This window comes from Aotus nancymaae, unplaced genomic scaffold (genome assembly GCF_030222135.1).
Source record: "Aotus nancymaae isolate 86718 unplaced genomic scaffold, 86718_ANA_hifiasm-v0.15.2.pri h1tg000059l, whole genome shotgun sequence".
NCBI classification, from domain to species: Eukaryota; Metazoa; Chordata; class Mammalia; order Primates; family Aotidae; genus Aotus; species Aotus nancymaae.
This window is the reverse complement of record NW_026988473.1, coordinates 10,178,211-10,194,975: the sequence shown is the minus strand read 5'-3', so window position 1 is coordinate 10,194,975 and position 16,765 is coordinate 10,178,211. Positions and strand designations below refer to the sequence as shown.

The 16,765-nt window shown below is 48.8% G+C and overlaps 2 protein-coding genes and 1 pseudogene across 2 annotated transcripts; 1 reads left to right on the top strand and 2 right to left on the bottom strand.

The window, feature by feature from the left end:
• Positions 1-796: 796 nt before the first annotated feature.
• Positions 797-3,713, bottom strand: LOC135270230 (putative POM121-like protein 1; annotated as a pseudogene).
• A 1,290-nt stretch (positions 3,714-5,003) lies between these two features.
• LOC135270168 (neuronal PAS domain-containing protein 4-like) lies at positions 5,004-7,615 on the bottom strand. Its single transcript, XM_064365493.1, has 4 exons — positions 7,281-7,615; positions 6,364-6,515; positions 6,082-6,184; positions 5,004-5,963 (listed from the first exon to the last, which is right to left on the bottom strand). Exons 1-4 carry the CDS (start codon positions 7,453-7,455, stop codon positions 5,692-5,694), a joined length of 702 nt encoding a protein of 233 aa, XP_064221563.1. The 5' UTR covers positions 7,456-7,615; the 3' UTR covers positions 5,004-5,691.
• Positions 7,616-11,280: 3,665 nt separating this feature from the next.
• Positions 11,281-12,264, top strand: LOC105709323 (olfactory receptor 8K3). The gene has a single exon (XM_012441196.3). It carries the CDS (start codon positions 11,323-11,325, stop codon positions 12,262-12,264), a length of 942 nt encoding a protein of 313 aa, XP_012296619.3. The 5' UTR covers positions 11,281-11,322.
• The last annotated feature ends 4,501 nt before the right edge of the window (positions 12,265-16,765 follow it).

Here is a 16,765-nt window from a genome sequence, read left to right as displayed (position 1 = left end):
GGCATATGGTAGTAACATGTGCTGCTTCAGGACACCAACTCAGAAGCAAGATGTCCTGGGTTCGAGTCCTGGCTCTGTCTCTTTCCATCTGCAAGGCCACAGACAAGTGACATAACTTCTGTGTGCTTCCATCTCCTCCCCCATAAAATGGGGAAGTTACAGCACCTCCCTCATAAGGCTGTGATGATTAAAAGAGTGGATACATGTGAAGAGCTTAGGACAATGACTGGTGTATGCAAAGTGTTCAATCAATGTTATTTTTAAGTCACTAAAAGCAAAGCAAGGGCCGGGCATGGTGGCTCACATCTGTAATTCCAGCACTTTGGGAGGCCGAGGCAGGCAGATCACCTCAGGTCAGGAGTTCGAGACCAGCCTGATCAACATGGGGAAATCCCATCTCTACTAAAAATACAAAATTAGCCAGGCGTCATGGCACATGCCTGTAATCCCAGCTACTTGGAAGGCTGAGGCAGGAGAATTGCTTGAATCTGGGAGGCGGAGGTTGCAGTGAGCTGAGATCGCACCATTGCACTCCAGCCTGGGCAACAAGAGTAAAACTCCATCTCTTAAAAAAAAAAAAAAAGCATGCCACCCAACAGAGTTGCTCCTGGTGCTGGGTCCCCCAGTCACCATGGGGGTGCTCTGCCTTTGGTGGGGGGCCTCATTTTCAGGCCCCCTCACGTTGCATTGCCTTGTGGTTCTCAGGGCCTTTCTCTTTGCCACTTTGCTGCTGCAGCCCCATTTATGTTACAGAAACCACCAACCTCGAGGGGGCCAGGGTCCTGCTTCCAAGTGTTTAGTGGAGCCGCCTAGCTTTGGCCAAGCCACAGCGTGAGAAGGGAGCATGTGCATCACGGGGAGAGGTAGAAGTTGGGCCAGCTAGGGTCCCAGCCGGGCCTGCAGCCCGGGCCGACTTTCTTTTGGCGGGGGGGCTCGAGGTGGAAGTGGTGGGTAAGGAAACCCCTGCAGCTGAGTGTGCTGTGGGGCCCTGGGCTGGCTGTCTTGGAGCAGAAGATGAGGCCTGGGCTGCAGCTGAAGCAGCTAGATCTGAAGATGGACGAGCCCGCTTCAAGCCGCGGGTTCCCTGCTGCTGCCCATGAAGGACCACAGGTTTGGGCTGGGTGGTGGCTGCAGCGGTAATGGGAAGTTTCAGTCCTGGGCTGGGACCACTGACCCTCTGTCCGGCCAGGGTGGTGGTGCCCTTTCCTGAGGCTGTGCTGGGGCCCTGGGCTGGCTGTCTTGGAGCAGAAGATGAGGCCTGAGCTGCAGCTGAAGCAGCTAGATCTGAAGATGAACGAGCCCGCTTCAAGCCGCGGGTTCCCTGCTGCTGCCCATGAAGGACCACAGGTTTGGGCTGGGTGGTGGCTGCAGCGGTAATGGGAAGTTTCAGCCCTGGGCTGGGACCACTGACCCTCTGTCCGGCCAGGGTGGTGGTGCCCTTTCCTGAGGCTGTGCTGGGGCCCTGGGCTGGCTGTCTTGGAGCAGAAGATGAGGCCTGGGCTGCAGCTGAAGCAGCTAGATCTGAAGATGAACGAGCCCGCTTCAAGCCGCGGGTTCCCTGCTGCTGCCCATGAAGGACCACAGGTTTGGGCTGGGTGGTGGCTGCAGCGGTAATGGGAAGTTTCAGCCCTGGGCTGGGACCACTGACCCTCTGTCCGGCCAGGGTGGTGGTGTCCTTACCTGAGGCTGTGCTGGGGCCCTGGGCTGCAGCTGAAGCAGCTAGATCTGAAGATGGACGAGCCCGCTTCAAGGTGCTGCTTGCAGCTGGGAAGCGGGCAGGAATCAGCGAGGTGACCTGGGCTGAGTCCCGGGAGTGTGCAGAGGTGGCAGGAAGGGGGTCTGAGGAGGAGACCAAGGGGTCTGCTGACCTGCGCTTCCTCCCAGACACAGGAGGTCTAGAGGGGGACCCTGCAGCAGATGGTAGGAGGGCCACGGGGTCCCGGCGGCCTTGGGACTTGCATCTCTCCCGCTGTGCATCCCTGCTGGGTGCTTTAGGGACAGAAGGCAAAGAAGACGCCCCTGTTGCAGGAGAGGACAAAGCGTGGGAAAGCAGCGAGGCTCTGCAGTCCCGGATGCTCTTGGCCTCACCCCGCAGTGCACTGTCAATGCACAGGAGCGCCACCTTTTTCTCCAGGTCCAGGTCTTCAGCAGTGACCCGGAACCCCAGCTGTAAGGGAGGTGACAGCATCAGAGGCTCCCCTTGCCTGCGTGGCAGCAGAGGGAACTTTCGTCTAGGAGGCCTAGAGGCCTGAGATGTCTGGGAGCCACTCCTGGGGGCCGGTTTCTCCCCAGGTGCTGAATCTGCCACCTTTTCACACTGGGTCTGACCCCGAGAGACAGCCGGAGGGCTGACCTCACTCACTGTCTTTGAAGAAGTGAGGGGCAGCTGGCAGTGGGATGAGGCTGGCCCCTTCCTCCTCTTTAGCCACGGGAAGCCTCCCGTGGAGCTGTAGGAGCTGGAGATGGCATTTCGTTTGGGGAAGCAGCTCATCCCAGAGGGCTGGGATTTCTTGTCAGGTGGGATTTCTGACCTCTGGGTATGGAGGTCTCTCTGCAGGGGCCCAGGCCTGGGCACGAAGGGAGAGAGGCCTCCATTGTCCCGCAGCGGCCTAAATGCAGACCGTGCATCCCTGGTGCCCTCAGGGCCCCCTTTCTGATCATCAGGCTTCTCTTGGGCTCTGGGGTCCTTGCCCTGCTCAGGCATCCCTGCCCCACTCACCTTGAGGGCCCTCGACATGATCAGGTTCTCTGGATAGGAATGTGGGGCACAGCTGGGTGTTGTGGGCCCCAAAACGGTGACTACCTGCTCCAGTGCCTCACTAAGAGTCCTCATGCTCAGTGCACTCGCTGAGCTGCAGGACATTCTGCTATTGCGAGCACACAGCACTGGCTTGCTGCGGTACCTGTGCCTCAAATTGAAGGCAGGATCGCCGGAACGGAACACAGGGCTTGTAGGATACCGAAAACCTTGGAGTTCTTTCGACACCAGGCTGATTCCGTGTGTCTGGGTACTTGCAGGATGGCTTGCCACTCCGTCCAGGGGCAGGAGCAACGGAGAGGTCCCACAAGGAAAGTGAACTGAGGGATGCAGGCAGCAGGCTCAAGGCAACTGAGTCCTACTGGCGGGTCCTCGGCCCCGGGACGGGACCGGGACAGGGATAAGGGGCACAGAGTGTCCAGGTAACCGCTCCTGGGAGCAGTGGGGTATTTTCAGACCCTTGAACTCTCGAGAGCTGGGCTCTGAGCGTCCTCTTGTCTGCTGCCAACTCGGTCAAAGGCTAAGGGAGCATTCCCCTGTTGCCAGGAAACGCATCATTCAAATCTGAGCGAGTGGGGCGCGTGCAAAGACGCGCGCAAGTGACAGATCCGCGCCGGAAGTGCGACCTTACGGGATTCCCGGGACAAGGTATGCGCGCCAGGCACCCGCTGGCAATGCGGAGTCGGCGGACAAAATATGAGCGCGAGGCACCTGCGGGCAATGGCGGCGGGGGAGGGCGCGGGGGTAGAGAGGGCGCCTGATAGGTACTGGAAGGAGAGGCGCGCGCACAACGGACGCCAGACCTTAACGGTTTGGCCGGCAAGGTTCGCGCGCAAGGCACCTGATGGCAACGGAAGGGGCGGCGCGCGCACAACGGACGCCAGACCTTAACGGTTTGGCCGGCAAGGTTCGCGCGCAAGGCACCTGATGGCAACGGAAGGGACGGCGCGCGCATGAGGTACTGTAGGGAGAGGCGCGCGCACTAACGACCTGGGACCTTAACGGATCGGCGCGGCAAGGTAAGGGCACAAGGCACCTACTGCAACTGCGGGATCGGGGGCGGGGTGGGGAGCGGTGCGCGCACTAGGTACTGGAGGGAGAGGCGAGCACAAAGGACCCTGGTTGGTCTTCCGGCTGCCGGCCTCCTAGGCACCGCTGCCGCCACTGCCGGGGCCCAGGAACCTCTTCAGCACTACGGACAGCGCTCATTCGCCCTGTCACAGCCCGCGCCTCAGCCGGCATCGTTTCAGAACCACGGACAGCTCCTTGGCGCACCCCCAGCCGGGCCCTGGCGGCAGGGCTCACACACCCCAGGAGCTCCATCAGCACCTGGGGACACTTGGGGCCAAGGCCAACAATGTTTTGTTTTATTTTTTTGTTATTGTTTGTTTGTTTTTGGTTATACACGGGGCAGGGAGCCTCTTGAGGAGCCAGTCTGTCCCTTGTCTGCCTGCGGAGGTGCTGCTGGGCTGCCTCAGACTTGGCTCGGCTGCTGCGTAGGCTTCCTCTGGCTTTAATTTACACAGACACAGGTGAGATTAGAACCCTCTTTGCAATGGTGGATGTCCTTTCCCCTACTGAGCTTGATTGTCCCAGGTCAAGCCTGAACTGATGTGCTGGCCATGAAACTCTCAAGCATAAGGGCTTCGATATACTGGTCTTTATGGGGCTGGGACCTGCCAAGCTATATCACCTGTCTCCCTGCTTTTAGCTCTCCCTCTATCTGGGAGGTGGGTAGTTCCATTCTGCTGGCACTCTTGCCATTAGTCAAAGCCTCTGCCCAGTTTTGCGCCAACAACTCGTGGCACCTGGCCAGCCATAGCTGTCGCTAAGATCTGTGTTAGTAACTTGGGGTGCTTTTTGTCTCAGTGGCATTGTCCTGGACTGTGGTTTGCAACGGCCATGGAAGAAGCACAGTATCTGAACCAGGGCGCCAAGAAGTTAAAGTCCCTGATTCTCCAGTCAGTTGCACTTCCTGGGTGGGGCAGCAACCTGCCCTGCCTTGTTTTGCCCTCCTAGGGCAGTCCCATTGAAAAGAACCTGGTACCTCAGTTGGAAATGTGGAGATCACTCCCCTTCTGCATCTCTCTCACTGGAAACTGGGCTCTGGAGCTGTTCCTATTCGGTCATCCATATACAGTTTTAACATGCATAATACAAATGTAACACCTGTGAGAGTGATCTAACATTCCTAATAGAACTGTAACACTCATAAATGCAAAAATAACCACTCATAACACTAATGTACCATTCACAATACAAATATAATGATCATACTACTTATCTAACACCCATAATAGAACTGTGACACTCACAATACAAAATACAATACACAATATTAATAAAACATTGGTAACACTGTTGTAACATCTGTAATGCTGTCTTGACACCTGTAATTCAACTGTAATACTCATAATACCAATATATCATCTACAATACAAATGTAAAAACTGTAATACTGATGGAACAACGGTAATACTTATCTAACACCTGTAATACTAATGTAATGCTCATAATAGTAATATAGCATTTGTAATACAAACAGATAATAAGACTGATACAACACATATATTACTGATGTGATGTCTGTCATACATATGTAACACCTGTAATACTGACATAACGTTTCTACTCTTACCAGGGCACTTGGTTTTACAGAGTCCCCTGAGCTAGATTTGGGTTGGATTTGGCCTCTATAATGAAATTTGATGCTGCTGTCTCTGCTTTAGTGACATGATATTAATCTTGTCATTTTTAATTAAAAAGTAGTTTACTTCCCAATAGTTTTACACTTCTAGAAAACTTGCAGTAGCATTTAGCATATCTTTCCTTTCTCTGCCCCCCTAAACCCCATCCTCCCTGCCCCTGACTCCAGAATCTAGGGTTCCCTCATCTCCGGCCTGCCTTTCTCTTGGAATCTGAACACTCCAAGCTTACCTCTCAGAGATGTCCAGTAGGGCCAGGTCTTTAGCATGACGGCTCTGGAACATGGCCAGGAAGAGTGAGGCAGGGCCAGGGCCAGGGCCAGGGCCAGGGCGGGGTCTCGGCTCCAGTGGGGCACAGAAAGCTGTGAACACGGGGTTTCCTGCCCAGTAGGCCCCAGGTGGGTGAGCATGGAATCGGCCTCGAATAAGCACCAGTTTGTTGCCTGCACTCTGGCGCCTGAGGGACTTGGAGGTGTTGAAACGGCAGCGGAAGAGGCGATCTAGATGGGTGAAGAGAAAAACCGATAAGAGGGTGAGTGGCTGAGCGAGACAGTGGATGCAGGGGAGAAGGGAAGCAAGTAGGAAATTGGACCGAGGAGGGAAGAAGGGAGTCCTTACCAGTGTCCAGGGCAGAGGGCAGGGTGAGTTGCTGGCGCACGGTGAGGTGGTCAGCTGGGTCAATGACGTTGTAGATGCTGTCACCCTGGGCAACCAGGTCCACCTGGAGAAAGGAAAAGAAGAGATGACCATTAGTGAGAACAGAGGGAGCCAATCTTTGATCTATGGTATCTTGCAGGGTATAACCTCTCTCTCCATTGTAATTCCCAGTTCCTCAGGAGTGTAAGGCTTATGGTGCCCCCTTCATGCCCAGCCTCAGCTGAAATGACTCTCAGCACTCACCATGGGGTGGCCCAGATGCTCGCTCACACTCTCAGACAGGTAGAGCAACTTCCCCTCAGCTGTGAACACAAGCAGAAAGCCGGGTAGTGCTGCTACGATATCCTCAAGTTCTTGAGCTGAGAGAAGCCCCGTGGGGCCCGTCAGAGGAGTGCCTGCAGGGCGAGAAGACATGGTGAGTCAGGAGTAAGACTGGGAGGCAAAGCAGAAGTGAGGAAGGCATGGCCTGAGTTTCAAAGAATCCAGAGGAATTTCTCATGGACCTGCCTCTGCAAACACCTGTTGGCCCGCTGCCCGCAGTTCTTGGCCAGAGAACCTGTTGCTGTATCTCCATAGCCCGCAAGCCCTAGACTTCTAAACCGGATCGGCGCCTCCTCGGCTCTGAATTTCTGAACCGTGGTCAGAGCTCCCAAGAGGCTCTGAATCTCAGAACCGCGGACAGAGCTCCAAAGCGGACTGTGGGTTCAGAACCGTGGACAGCTCCCTGCTCGGCCGAAGCGGTCGTCAGCACCACGGGCAGCACCCCCCGAAGGCGACAGGAAATCCCTTTCAGCACCGCGGACAGGGCTACGCTTCCCTAGATTCAGGCCGCTCCATCCCTGCAACTTCCCGGGCTTCCCTCCCCAGCTCCCCGAGCGCCTTTGCACTGTCGGGCACCGAGGCCGCTCTGTCCTGGCTCTTCTCCTCTCCTCTCCTCTCCTCTAAGGCCCCTGGTGTTAGAGATACCGTCCAGGCTCTCTAACTCTCATTCAGAACTAAGATGAGGTTTGGAGGGAGCTCAGGAGGAAAAATAGACAGTCCCGAATCTCCCCAGCTCGCCAGCACGCTGCCCTAGACATGCAGCAGCCCCAGCGGGTTCCCCAGCTCCAGGGTCTCCGGCTCCCGGCAGCTCGGATCTCCGGTAGTCCCAGCATGCTCACCTCCAGCAAAGAAGACGCCCTTGCGAGTGTAGATGCAGGCGAGGCTCATGATGTGCAGGTAGGACAGCCGGACCTTGTCCGCTTCGGCCAGCGGCAGCAGCTCCTTGAGGTTCCGGATCTCGGCGTTGATCTGGTCCCGGCGCGCCTTGGAGGCGCCCTTGGTGGAGCGGTACATGACCGGCGGCTGCGGAGCTCCAGCTCGGGCGCCCGAGCACCTTCGCTCCCGTCCCGACGCACCGGCGGCTTCCTCCTCCGTGCTTCCCCGTCTCTCGCTCAGGCTCGCTCTCTGTTCTCCTGGGCTCCGCTCGGCTGCGCTGCCCCCTTCGCCTGCCTCACGCCGCCTTATATAGCTCCTGCCAGGCGTGGGGGGCTCGTTTTAGAGCTGGGGGGCGGGAGAGCGGGAGGCTGGGCTAAGCGAGCTGCAGCGGGAGCCGCTCACTGGGGAGGGGGGCTCCTCCTCCCGCCCGGCTTCCGACGTCATCCCATGACGTAGAATGAGAGCGGGAGGGGGGCGAGCGAGGGGGGAGCAGGAGGCTGCAGAGGGGGCCGAGCCTGGCGGGAGCTGAGCGGAGAGGCAGGCGCTGCGTTAGGAAAGCTTGAATGGGGTGTGGGGACCCAGGCGTCCGAACGCGTTCAGTTGAGGGAAGCGACAGGGCCAGGGTTAGGGCGGCCTGAAGCCCCCGGCAGGAGTCTGCAGAGGGCAGAGAGGGGCCGGCACTGACACTAATTTTTCTGAGGATTTGAGGGAATGGGTAGGAACAGGGCTGTCTACAAATCTCCCTCGTTACTTGCCAGACAAGGTCACGTTCACATGCAGTGAAGGAGGACTTTCCTTGGCCTTCGTGGGACAGGTCACAGCTGGGGTTCCTCTCTGGGGACTACTCAACCTGGGATTCCCTTGGCCGTTTTCAAAAAACAAATCAAATCCCCTCCCCCTCTTCCCAAACCGGGCCTTGGCGGTTTATCAGGGGGTGTTCATGGGGGTCTAAGTCCCTAGGATGGGTGGAAAGGGGGTCCAGTGGGAAAGGGACCAGCTGAATTTGGCGTTGATCCTGTCTTCTCACAGCCAGGAATAGAAACCAACACAAGCGCTAGGCTGCAGTGATTCTTGGTTTCCCTGTCAGCTAATTAACCTTAGCTGCTGAAGGGGGAAACTGAGGCAGGGACGCGGGGGGCAGCGAGGACCTGGATCTGCACTTAGGCATCCCTTCCCCCCTCCTCCACCCCGTTACCGGCCCCCAAGCGAGCGCTTCCCCCCGCCCTGCTGCCAGCCTCGGTCTCCCCGCGGGCCGGGGGCGGGGGCGGGGCCGGGGGAATCCCAGCTCCATATTAGGACAGGAATCCTCCGGCGACTGCCGCGGCGGCGGCGGCGGCGGCGGCGGCGGGCGGGGCATGACTGCCTCCGCACAGCTCTGCAGGGCTCCCCGCTCTGCCTAGGCGGGCAAGATGGGGGAGCAGCCGAGAAGCGAGGGGGCCTCGCCGGACCCTCCGTGACGCCTGCAGCTACCAGGGACCCTGTAACTTCGCCAGGCTCCCTCTACCCTTCTCCACATCTGTGGCGCTAGGGCTGCTGGCTCTGCCTCTCCACCTTCAACTCTCCACCTCTCACCTTCGTTTCTTTTTCTCCTAGCGTACTTGGTGGTCGGTTCAGCTTAGTGCCCCGACCCCTGAAGCTTCCCCTTTCTTTCTTCTCCATATCCTGTCACCTTTGCCCTATCCGATACTCCTCCTTCTTTCTCTTTTCACCACAGATGATTGCTCTCTACAGGGGCGAGGAGATGCCGTTCTTACCTGGGGATTCAATAATGCAAGAAGCAAGTGGGCTAGCGAATGTTCTTATCTGAAATCTCATTTGATGGAGTAGCTGTGTGTGCATGGAATCACTTAAGGGGCTGGAAATCAGGCCACTTAAAAATTGGGGTAGTGGGACTGGGAAGTCCCAGTCACACAGGAAGCCTGGAGATGAACTTTGACATCAAAAAGGGCAGTTTGAGACCAGGGAATTCCCCATTCCTCGTGGAAAGGGATGGTAGCAAGAGAGGTAGAGTGGGAGGAGAGGCAGTCGAGGAGACCTATGTCTTAGAAGAGGGGTACAAAGCTGTGGAGACCCTATCCTGGTGTCTTATGCATTTGGCAGAGGTTGGGGCCATCCTGCGGTAAGCGTCACAACTGAGGTGGAGGGAACGGTGTCCATGTGTCTGTCTGCCACTGTCTGTAATCCTATTGACCTGGATGACAGAGAGATGGTTCCTTCTGGACATGGGTCTGTGTTGCTTCTTTCATTTCGATCTGACCTCTGATGTGCCCATCCACCCCTCTCTCAAGCTTCTATTTGAAGAACCCCTTGATCTTTGGGTCCCCTTCCGTATGATATTCTAGGGGGGTTGTTCCTGTGTTCTTCACCCACTGATGCTAAAGCTGCCTGGGAGACATTCTGAGTGTCCTTCTCCACAATCAGAGGAGTCTACTGGGGGGGGTCCCTTGGCCTCCAGAAATCTGAGCGAATCTGCACGGAAGGAATGGGGCTCTGGAAGCTGTCCGTGGTGCTGAAAGAGTCACCACGGAAGTGAGATAGGCTACAGTTTGCCTGGGACATCAAGGTAGGGCTTGGGTTCCCACAGGCCTCAGAGTGAGCCTCCTCTTTGACTGTCCCCTTATTCTATGTGGATGAATATGGGGGAGTTGCAGGGGGCCAAGATTCCTGGGATCTAGTAGGAGTGAAGTAAGCAAGGGAGGAGTACTGGGCTCAAGGGAAGAGCCCCTGGCTTTTTCCAGAATGGAATAGAAAGAAGCACTTTGGAAGGGAAGAAGGATCTAGAAAGGGACAAGGGAGGGGGTAGAGAAGAGCTCATCCTAGTTCGCCCACTCTGATTCAAGTTAAGAAGCTCTGTATGCCCCGATGTCTCCTCTCCCTAGGCCAGCTCCCACTCCCCTTGCCTCCCACCTCCATGAAGCTATTTTTAACTGTGCAGAACCAAAAATAGCTTGGCAGCAGCTTCAGGCCGTGGGAGAGGAGCTATTTATATCACCAGTGACGGTTCCGAAATAGCAAGCAGGAGGAGGGGGGTGGCTGGCACACTAGAGAGCTCCTGGCCGCTGCTAAAAATACTGGCAGTGTGAGTCATCCTGGCCTGGCTGAGTCACCCCACTCTCTCCCCCAAGTGGCAGGCAGCAGCAGCAGAACAAGCTAAGAATTAGAAGCCTGAGATGGGGGAGGCATCAGAGCCTGCTGGCTGTGGGAAAGTGGGCAAGGGAATGAATTGGGAGAGGGGCTTTGGGGTGAGTGTGTAGAAGGAATGGGAGAGCAGAGCCTCTCAGCCAAACCTACTGGGCAAGTGTGCAGCATCCCCAGCCAGCTATGCACTACTGCTCAGAGATGCTTGGGCAATGGAAGGAAAAGAGTATATATATATATATAAAAGAGTATATATATATATATATATATAAAATATATATATATATTTTAAAGTATTTAACTTTAAAAAATATATATATATACAGATACGAATTTCTATCTGTATCTCTTTCTCTCTCTTTCTCATATGAATCTATCTGATCATCCATAATCTATCTATCTATCTATCTGTCTATCTTTCTATCTATCAATCATCTACTTATGTATGTAATCAGAGTTTCTTAACCTTAGCACTACTGATATTTGGGGCTGATTATTGGGATGGGCTCAATATCGATTATAGTACAATGTTTAGCAGGTTACTGGCTTCTAACCATTAGATGCAACAGTAGCCCACCTCCAAACTGTGAAAAAGAAAATGTCTCTAGACATTGCAAAATGTCGTTGGATGAGTAAAATCAAAACCAAATGAAAATTGCTGACCTGTCTTATCTCTTTCTTGAATTATATTTAAACATGTTTTTATTTGTGAGAGATACATTTGTTTTTAAATGTCACAAATTGTGAATTTAGATATAACTTATTCATGTTACCTTTGCATACTAAAACATTTCTCAGGAGATAATAAAGGAAAGATATTGACTATCTTAATGTCTCTATCCAGAATAGGTTTTCTGATGAACCTGGATGGAAAACCACAATCTAACAGTGGTGAATGAATTCATTCTCATGGGAATCACAGATATTCCTGAGCTGCAGGCACCATTATTTGCATTGTTCCTCATGATCTATGTGATCTCAGTGATAGGAAATTTGAGCATGATCATCCTCACCAAGTTGGACTCCAGGCTGGAAACCCCTATGTACTTTTTTCTCAGGCACCTGGCACTCACTGATCTTGGTTATTCAACAGCTGTGGGACCCAAAATGTTAGTAAATTTTGTTGTGGATAAGAATACAATATCCTATTATTTTTGTGCAGCACAGCTAACTTTCTTTCTTGTGTTCATTGGTAATGAACTTTTTATTCTCTCAGCAATGTCCTATGACCGCTATGTGGTCATCTGTAACCCTCTGCTATACACGGTAATCATGTCAGAAAGGGTATGTCAGGTGCTGGTGGCAATTCCCTATCTCTACTGCACATTCATTTCTCTCCTAGTCACCTTAAAGATTTTTACGTTATCCTTCTGTGGCTACAATGTCATTAGTCATTTCTACTGTGACTGCCTCCCTTTGTTACGCTTACTCTGCTCCAATACTCATGAAGTTGAATTGATAATTTCAATCTTTGCAGCTTTTGATTTGATTTCATCTCTTCTGATAGTTCTTGTGTCTTACCTGCTCATCCTTGTAGCCATTCTCAGGATGAATTCTGCTGAGGGCAGATACAAGGCTTTTTCCACCTGTGGAGCCCACCTGACGGTGGTCATAGTGTTCTATGGGACTTTGCTTTTCATGTACGTGCAGCCCAAGTCTAGTCAATCCTCTGACACTGATAAAGTGGCTTCCATATTTTACACCCTGGTTATCCCCATGTTGAATCCCTTGATCTATAGTTTAAGAAACAGAGATGTAAAATGTGCTCTACAAAGGACGTGGAAAAACTTACGTAATATTTTTCTTTAAATTTTGCACAATATGATTCCTATAAATTAGGTTATAGGCATCAGTTTTTTCTCTTTATACCTCCAGAAGACATAGCAAGCATAACTGATTCAATATTTATTTACATATGTCTAAAACATGACAGACTCTTCTAATTGCTATACATAGATTAGTTAAAAAAACAAAAACAAAAAAAAAAAACAACAGTAGAAATCTTTGCCTTCCTTGATGGACCGATTAATTACATTCACACTAAGTCCATTTTATATAACAGTAGAATGTGCAAGATGCTTACAGACAAGGAAAAATGGAAGACAAGGAAAGCTAGTATGCTGGGTAGGAGTAGGAAACAGTAGTCATTACAGAAGGGAGTGGCAAGGATTCTAGTGTGTTTATTAAGTATTGTAATAAATTTGCAGTGTGTGTGTTTCTGTATGTTTCTTTTAATGTATTTTTTGTATATAATCATTTTCCATCTGTTTTAGCCTTTATACTTATTGCTTGTGTATTTTGACATTGCATTTAATACTGGTCGTTTACATGATATGTGATGATTTTATGTCTTATAAATGTGCTTGAGTAATAACTATTCCAAACATTAGGATCCCCCTTTTCCTTATCAATGCCTTTATTTCCACATATAAGTCTGTTAATTGAACATACTTTGTAGCTCAATAATCTGTATTCTGATTAGCACCTGATATTGTTTCCGTCAGCCAATTCTGTGTACATGAGTAGATATATCAATTATAATACAGTTTGGAAGACAACCATAGAAACTCTCAGGTTTATACATTTCCTCTAGTTGTTCTTGCCTTTTTTCATGGATTTTCCCCTTTTTATCTAAAAAGAGCAATAATCTGTGATCAAAATTTATGTTCCAGTTGTTTTTACATCTTTGGGTAAGAGAACCATTTTATGATGAATTAACTTTATAGTCTCTTTCTCATTGAGTTGACAATTCATAATTTTTATCAATATGCACTACATAGAATGCATTATATTTTCATTGGCTTCACTGTTTGATTCCATCTGTTGATTGTTCTACCTGAACAAAGGAAATAAAAGTAATAAAACACACTATACCATACTGTATTTATCTGCTGGCTGTTGCAGATGTCCTTGGACAGCTACAGACCTTCAACATGCAAGTCAGGTGTGATCTGTATGTAGTGATGTCATTATCTTGCCTTTTGAACATGGTTGCTTTCATTAACTTTCTTATGTATTTTGATTTCCTTTACTCTTTTCAGTACTCCTAAGATTCTACTGAAAGTATCAGTGTCTACAATATTTCCTTAGTTCACCATCATAAAATAAAATCCCATGTGCAGCCAAAGAAACTTGAATCAATGCATAGTACATTGTCATGTGATTGTAAAGACTACCGTATTGTTGTTGTACTGAAAATGAATTTTCAGGATGGTCATAGAAATTACCAGGTAATAATAATATCTCACACTTACTGAGTACTATATTTTAGGGATTCTTCATGTCTCAATTAATTTAGCCATCATAACAGCTCTGTGAGTTAGGTTCTACATCACATGTTCTCACTCATGGGCAGGTGTTGAACAATGAGAACACATGGACACAGGGAGGGGAGCATCACACACTGAGGTATATCCTGACATCTTTTAAGTTCAAATGAATGTTTTCAAAAATGCTATACTTATGGTTCTTACTTGTAAGAGAGGAAAGAGCCAAAAAGACAGAGTGGAATTTAATGAAGAAAGAAAAGACAGCTTCCTCTGGGAAGAAAGGTTGCCAGCAGCACTCCAATCTCTGCCCTTGCTCTCCTCCCCTGTTCTTATTTCCTGAATCAGAACAGCAAAATCTTGACATAAATCTAATCAGTTACTGCGAACTTCCACAAGGTGTGAGTGCTCTAACTCCTCTAAGCTACAGGTTTGGACCTTGTGGTGGGCTCCAGACGTTTCTACCCGACAGTTGTGTGGGTTAAAGCTGACATTCCATTAAATCATAACTAAATTCCGTATTTTACTTGACTAAACTTTTTAAAAAGCAACTACTGCACCAACTGAAATTCGTGCTTGCAGAATTCCATGTTTTCACTGAGGAGAAACTGAATGGTAGAAAAGAAGAGACAAAGAGATTAGGCTAAAGCAGATTCTAGTAACTTTAATCAAACCTGTTGCATTTCTTTTGTTCATGTCCCACATTAATTAGAGATGACCAGTACTTATCAGTGGAAATGTTTGAAAATTACAGTGTAATGATATGTACTCTATTGGGCAATATTAGAAATAAATAGTAATTCATATGTGATGTGTTAAATGTCCTGTAAACCCTATGTATTTACATTGTTATCATAAAGGAAAGAAAACATGTAAAATTAAATACTAAAAATCCTTATATATTGACACTTAACAAATATTTTAGTAGGAATAGATGTACATGTTGGTTATCATTAAGCTTATATATGTTTGGGAGTTTTTCTTTTTTCTTAAAAGAATTCCACATTTAAGTTGAAATATATGTAAATATTTAGAAAGAAAAAATAATAAAAATTTTAGTCATAAACTGATGGTCAAAAAGATCATAAAATCTATAAATATAATTGTATTAATAAAATTCCAGATGAATCTCTGCACATTTGGTGGTAAGAGTGTTCTTAGTGATCATTCCTACACCAAAAGAGATAGCATTATTTAATAATAAATATTGATTTTGAACCACGTAATATACCCATTAAACATCAAAGTATCATTAACTCAATCCCTTGTTAACTGGGTCCTACAAATGCCTGCAGACATGTTAAGGCAATATTTTCTTAGATAAAGTGTGATAAGGTGGAAGTCAGAATATGAAAAGAAAGTGAGCTTAATTGGTTATCGTTAAAGTATCTTTGCTTTAGGAACTTTTATAAAGACACATGACTTGTGAATTTATTGCTAAATCCCTAACCAGGAAGTGCAAGTGAGGGAAACTAAAATTTAAACTGCAGTAGTTTCATGCTCTCTATCTCACTCTTTAATAATATCACAGCTCCACAAGAATTCTTTGGCAAACATGGAAACATACTAAAAAAAAAAAAATGTGATGTCACTGTGTAGATGAAATAAAGTCTAGCATTTCTATACTAACACCTATATAATTTTGTTATCAATTGTTGTGTTCCAAACATTTTTGATATTTAGAGTTTAATCTACATCATAATTATGTGTGTCTTTCATATAGGTTCCTTCTTTTGGTAGTAGAAGTTTCTTTTCTTTGTTTTTAGTTTTAGAATCAGATCTGAAAATAATGTTTATTTCCTATTGTGAATAAAACCTTTTGTCTACAAATGTTATAATTTGTTTGGATGACATTACATGAAAGCATGTAACAACCACTCTCTTTCTTCCTAGAAGAGATAACTGGACTAAATGGGCCAAAGGAATCTAACAGTGCTTACTAAATTCATCCTGATGGAAATCATGAGGTGGCTTGAGCTGCAGCTCCCCCTTTTTGGGGTCTTCCTCATCATGTACACATTCACAGTGGTGAGCAAAAAGTGCATAATCATTTTGAACAACGTGAACTTGGATCTACAGAACACTTAGTATTTTTTAAACCAGGTACCTGAGTTTTATTGATCTTGATAATTCTAAGGTCATTTATGCCAAGATACTGTGGCTCAAAATGCCATTTCCTGTTATGCATGTACCACGCAGGTGGCTTTCATTACGTTCATTATCACTGAACTTTTCGTATCATCAGCCATGGCCTATGACCACTATGTGGACCTCCATAGCTTTCTGTATAAAATGTTATGACTCATGCCTGTAATCCCAGCACTTTGGGAGGCAGAGGCGGGCGGATCACGAGGTTAAGAGATCGAGCCCATCCTGGCCAACATGGTGAAACCCCGTCTCTACTAAAAATACAAAACTTAGCTGGGCGTGGTGGTGTGCACCTGTAGTCCCAGCTGCTCGTTAGGCTGAGGCAGGAGAATTGCTTGAACCCGGGAGGCGGAGGTTGCAGCGAGCCGAGATCGTGCCACTGCACTCCAGCCTGGCGACACAGCGAGACTCTGTCTCAGAAAAAAAAAAGTTATAGCTCAGCAACTCTGTCATGTGCTCGTGGGTATTCCATGCCTTTATAGTACCTTTTAGGCTCTGATGGTCACTATGAAGATTTTTACATTGACCTTCTATGGTTCTAATGTCATAAGTTATTTCAACTGTTATGATGTTTCTTTGTTAGCCGTGGTATGCTCACATGCATGAGAAATAGAAATGATCTCACCATTTTCAGTACTTAATTTGATATTCTTTCTTCTGGTACATGCCGATTCTATTAACTATTTGTCAAATGCATTCTGTAGAGATCAGTAAAAAACCTTCACATGTGCTTCTTGTCTGATAGTGGTGATTGTGTTTTGTGGGTTTCTACACTTTATGTGCTTGCAGTGCAAATGCACTCCCTTTTTTGATAATAATAAAATTGCCTCTATGTTTTCCTCTTTAGTAATTACCATGCTTAACCACTTGATCTACAGTGTAGGGAGCAAAGAGGT

Bases quoted from the DNA above. Each gene is read 5' to 3' on its own strand.
- LOC135270168 (XM_064365493.1), bottom strand. From the start codon at position 7,455: ATGTACCGCTCCACCAAGGGCGCCTCCAAGGCGCGCCGGGACCAGATC. The intron at 6,516-7,280 runs GTGAGCATGCTG...CTCGCCCTGCAG, and splicing joins GGGCGTCTTCTTTGCTGGAG to GCACTCCTCTGACGGGCCCC. The intron at 6,185-6,363 runs GTGAGTGCTGAG...TCCTTTCTCCAG, and splicing joins AGCATCTGGGCCACCCCATG to GTGGACCTGGTTGCCCAGGG.
- LOC105709323 (XM_012441196.3), top strand. From the start codon at position 11,323: ATGGAAAACCACAATCTAACAGTGGTGAATGAATTCATTCTCATGGGA.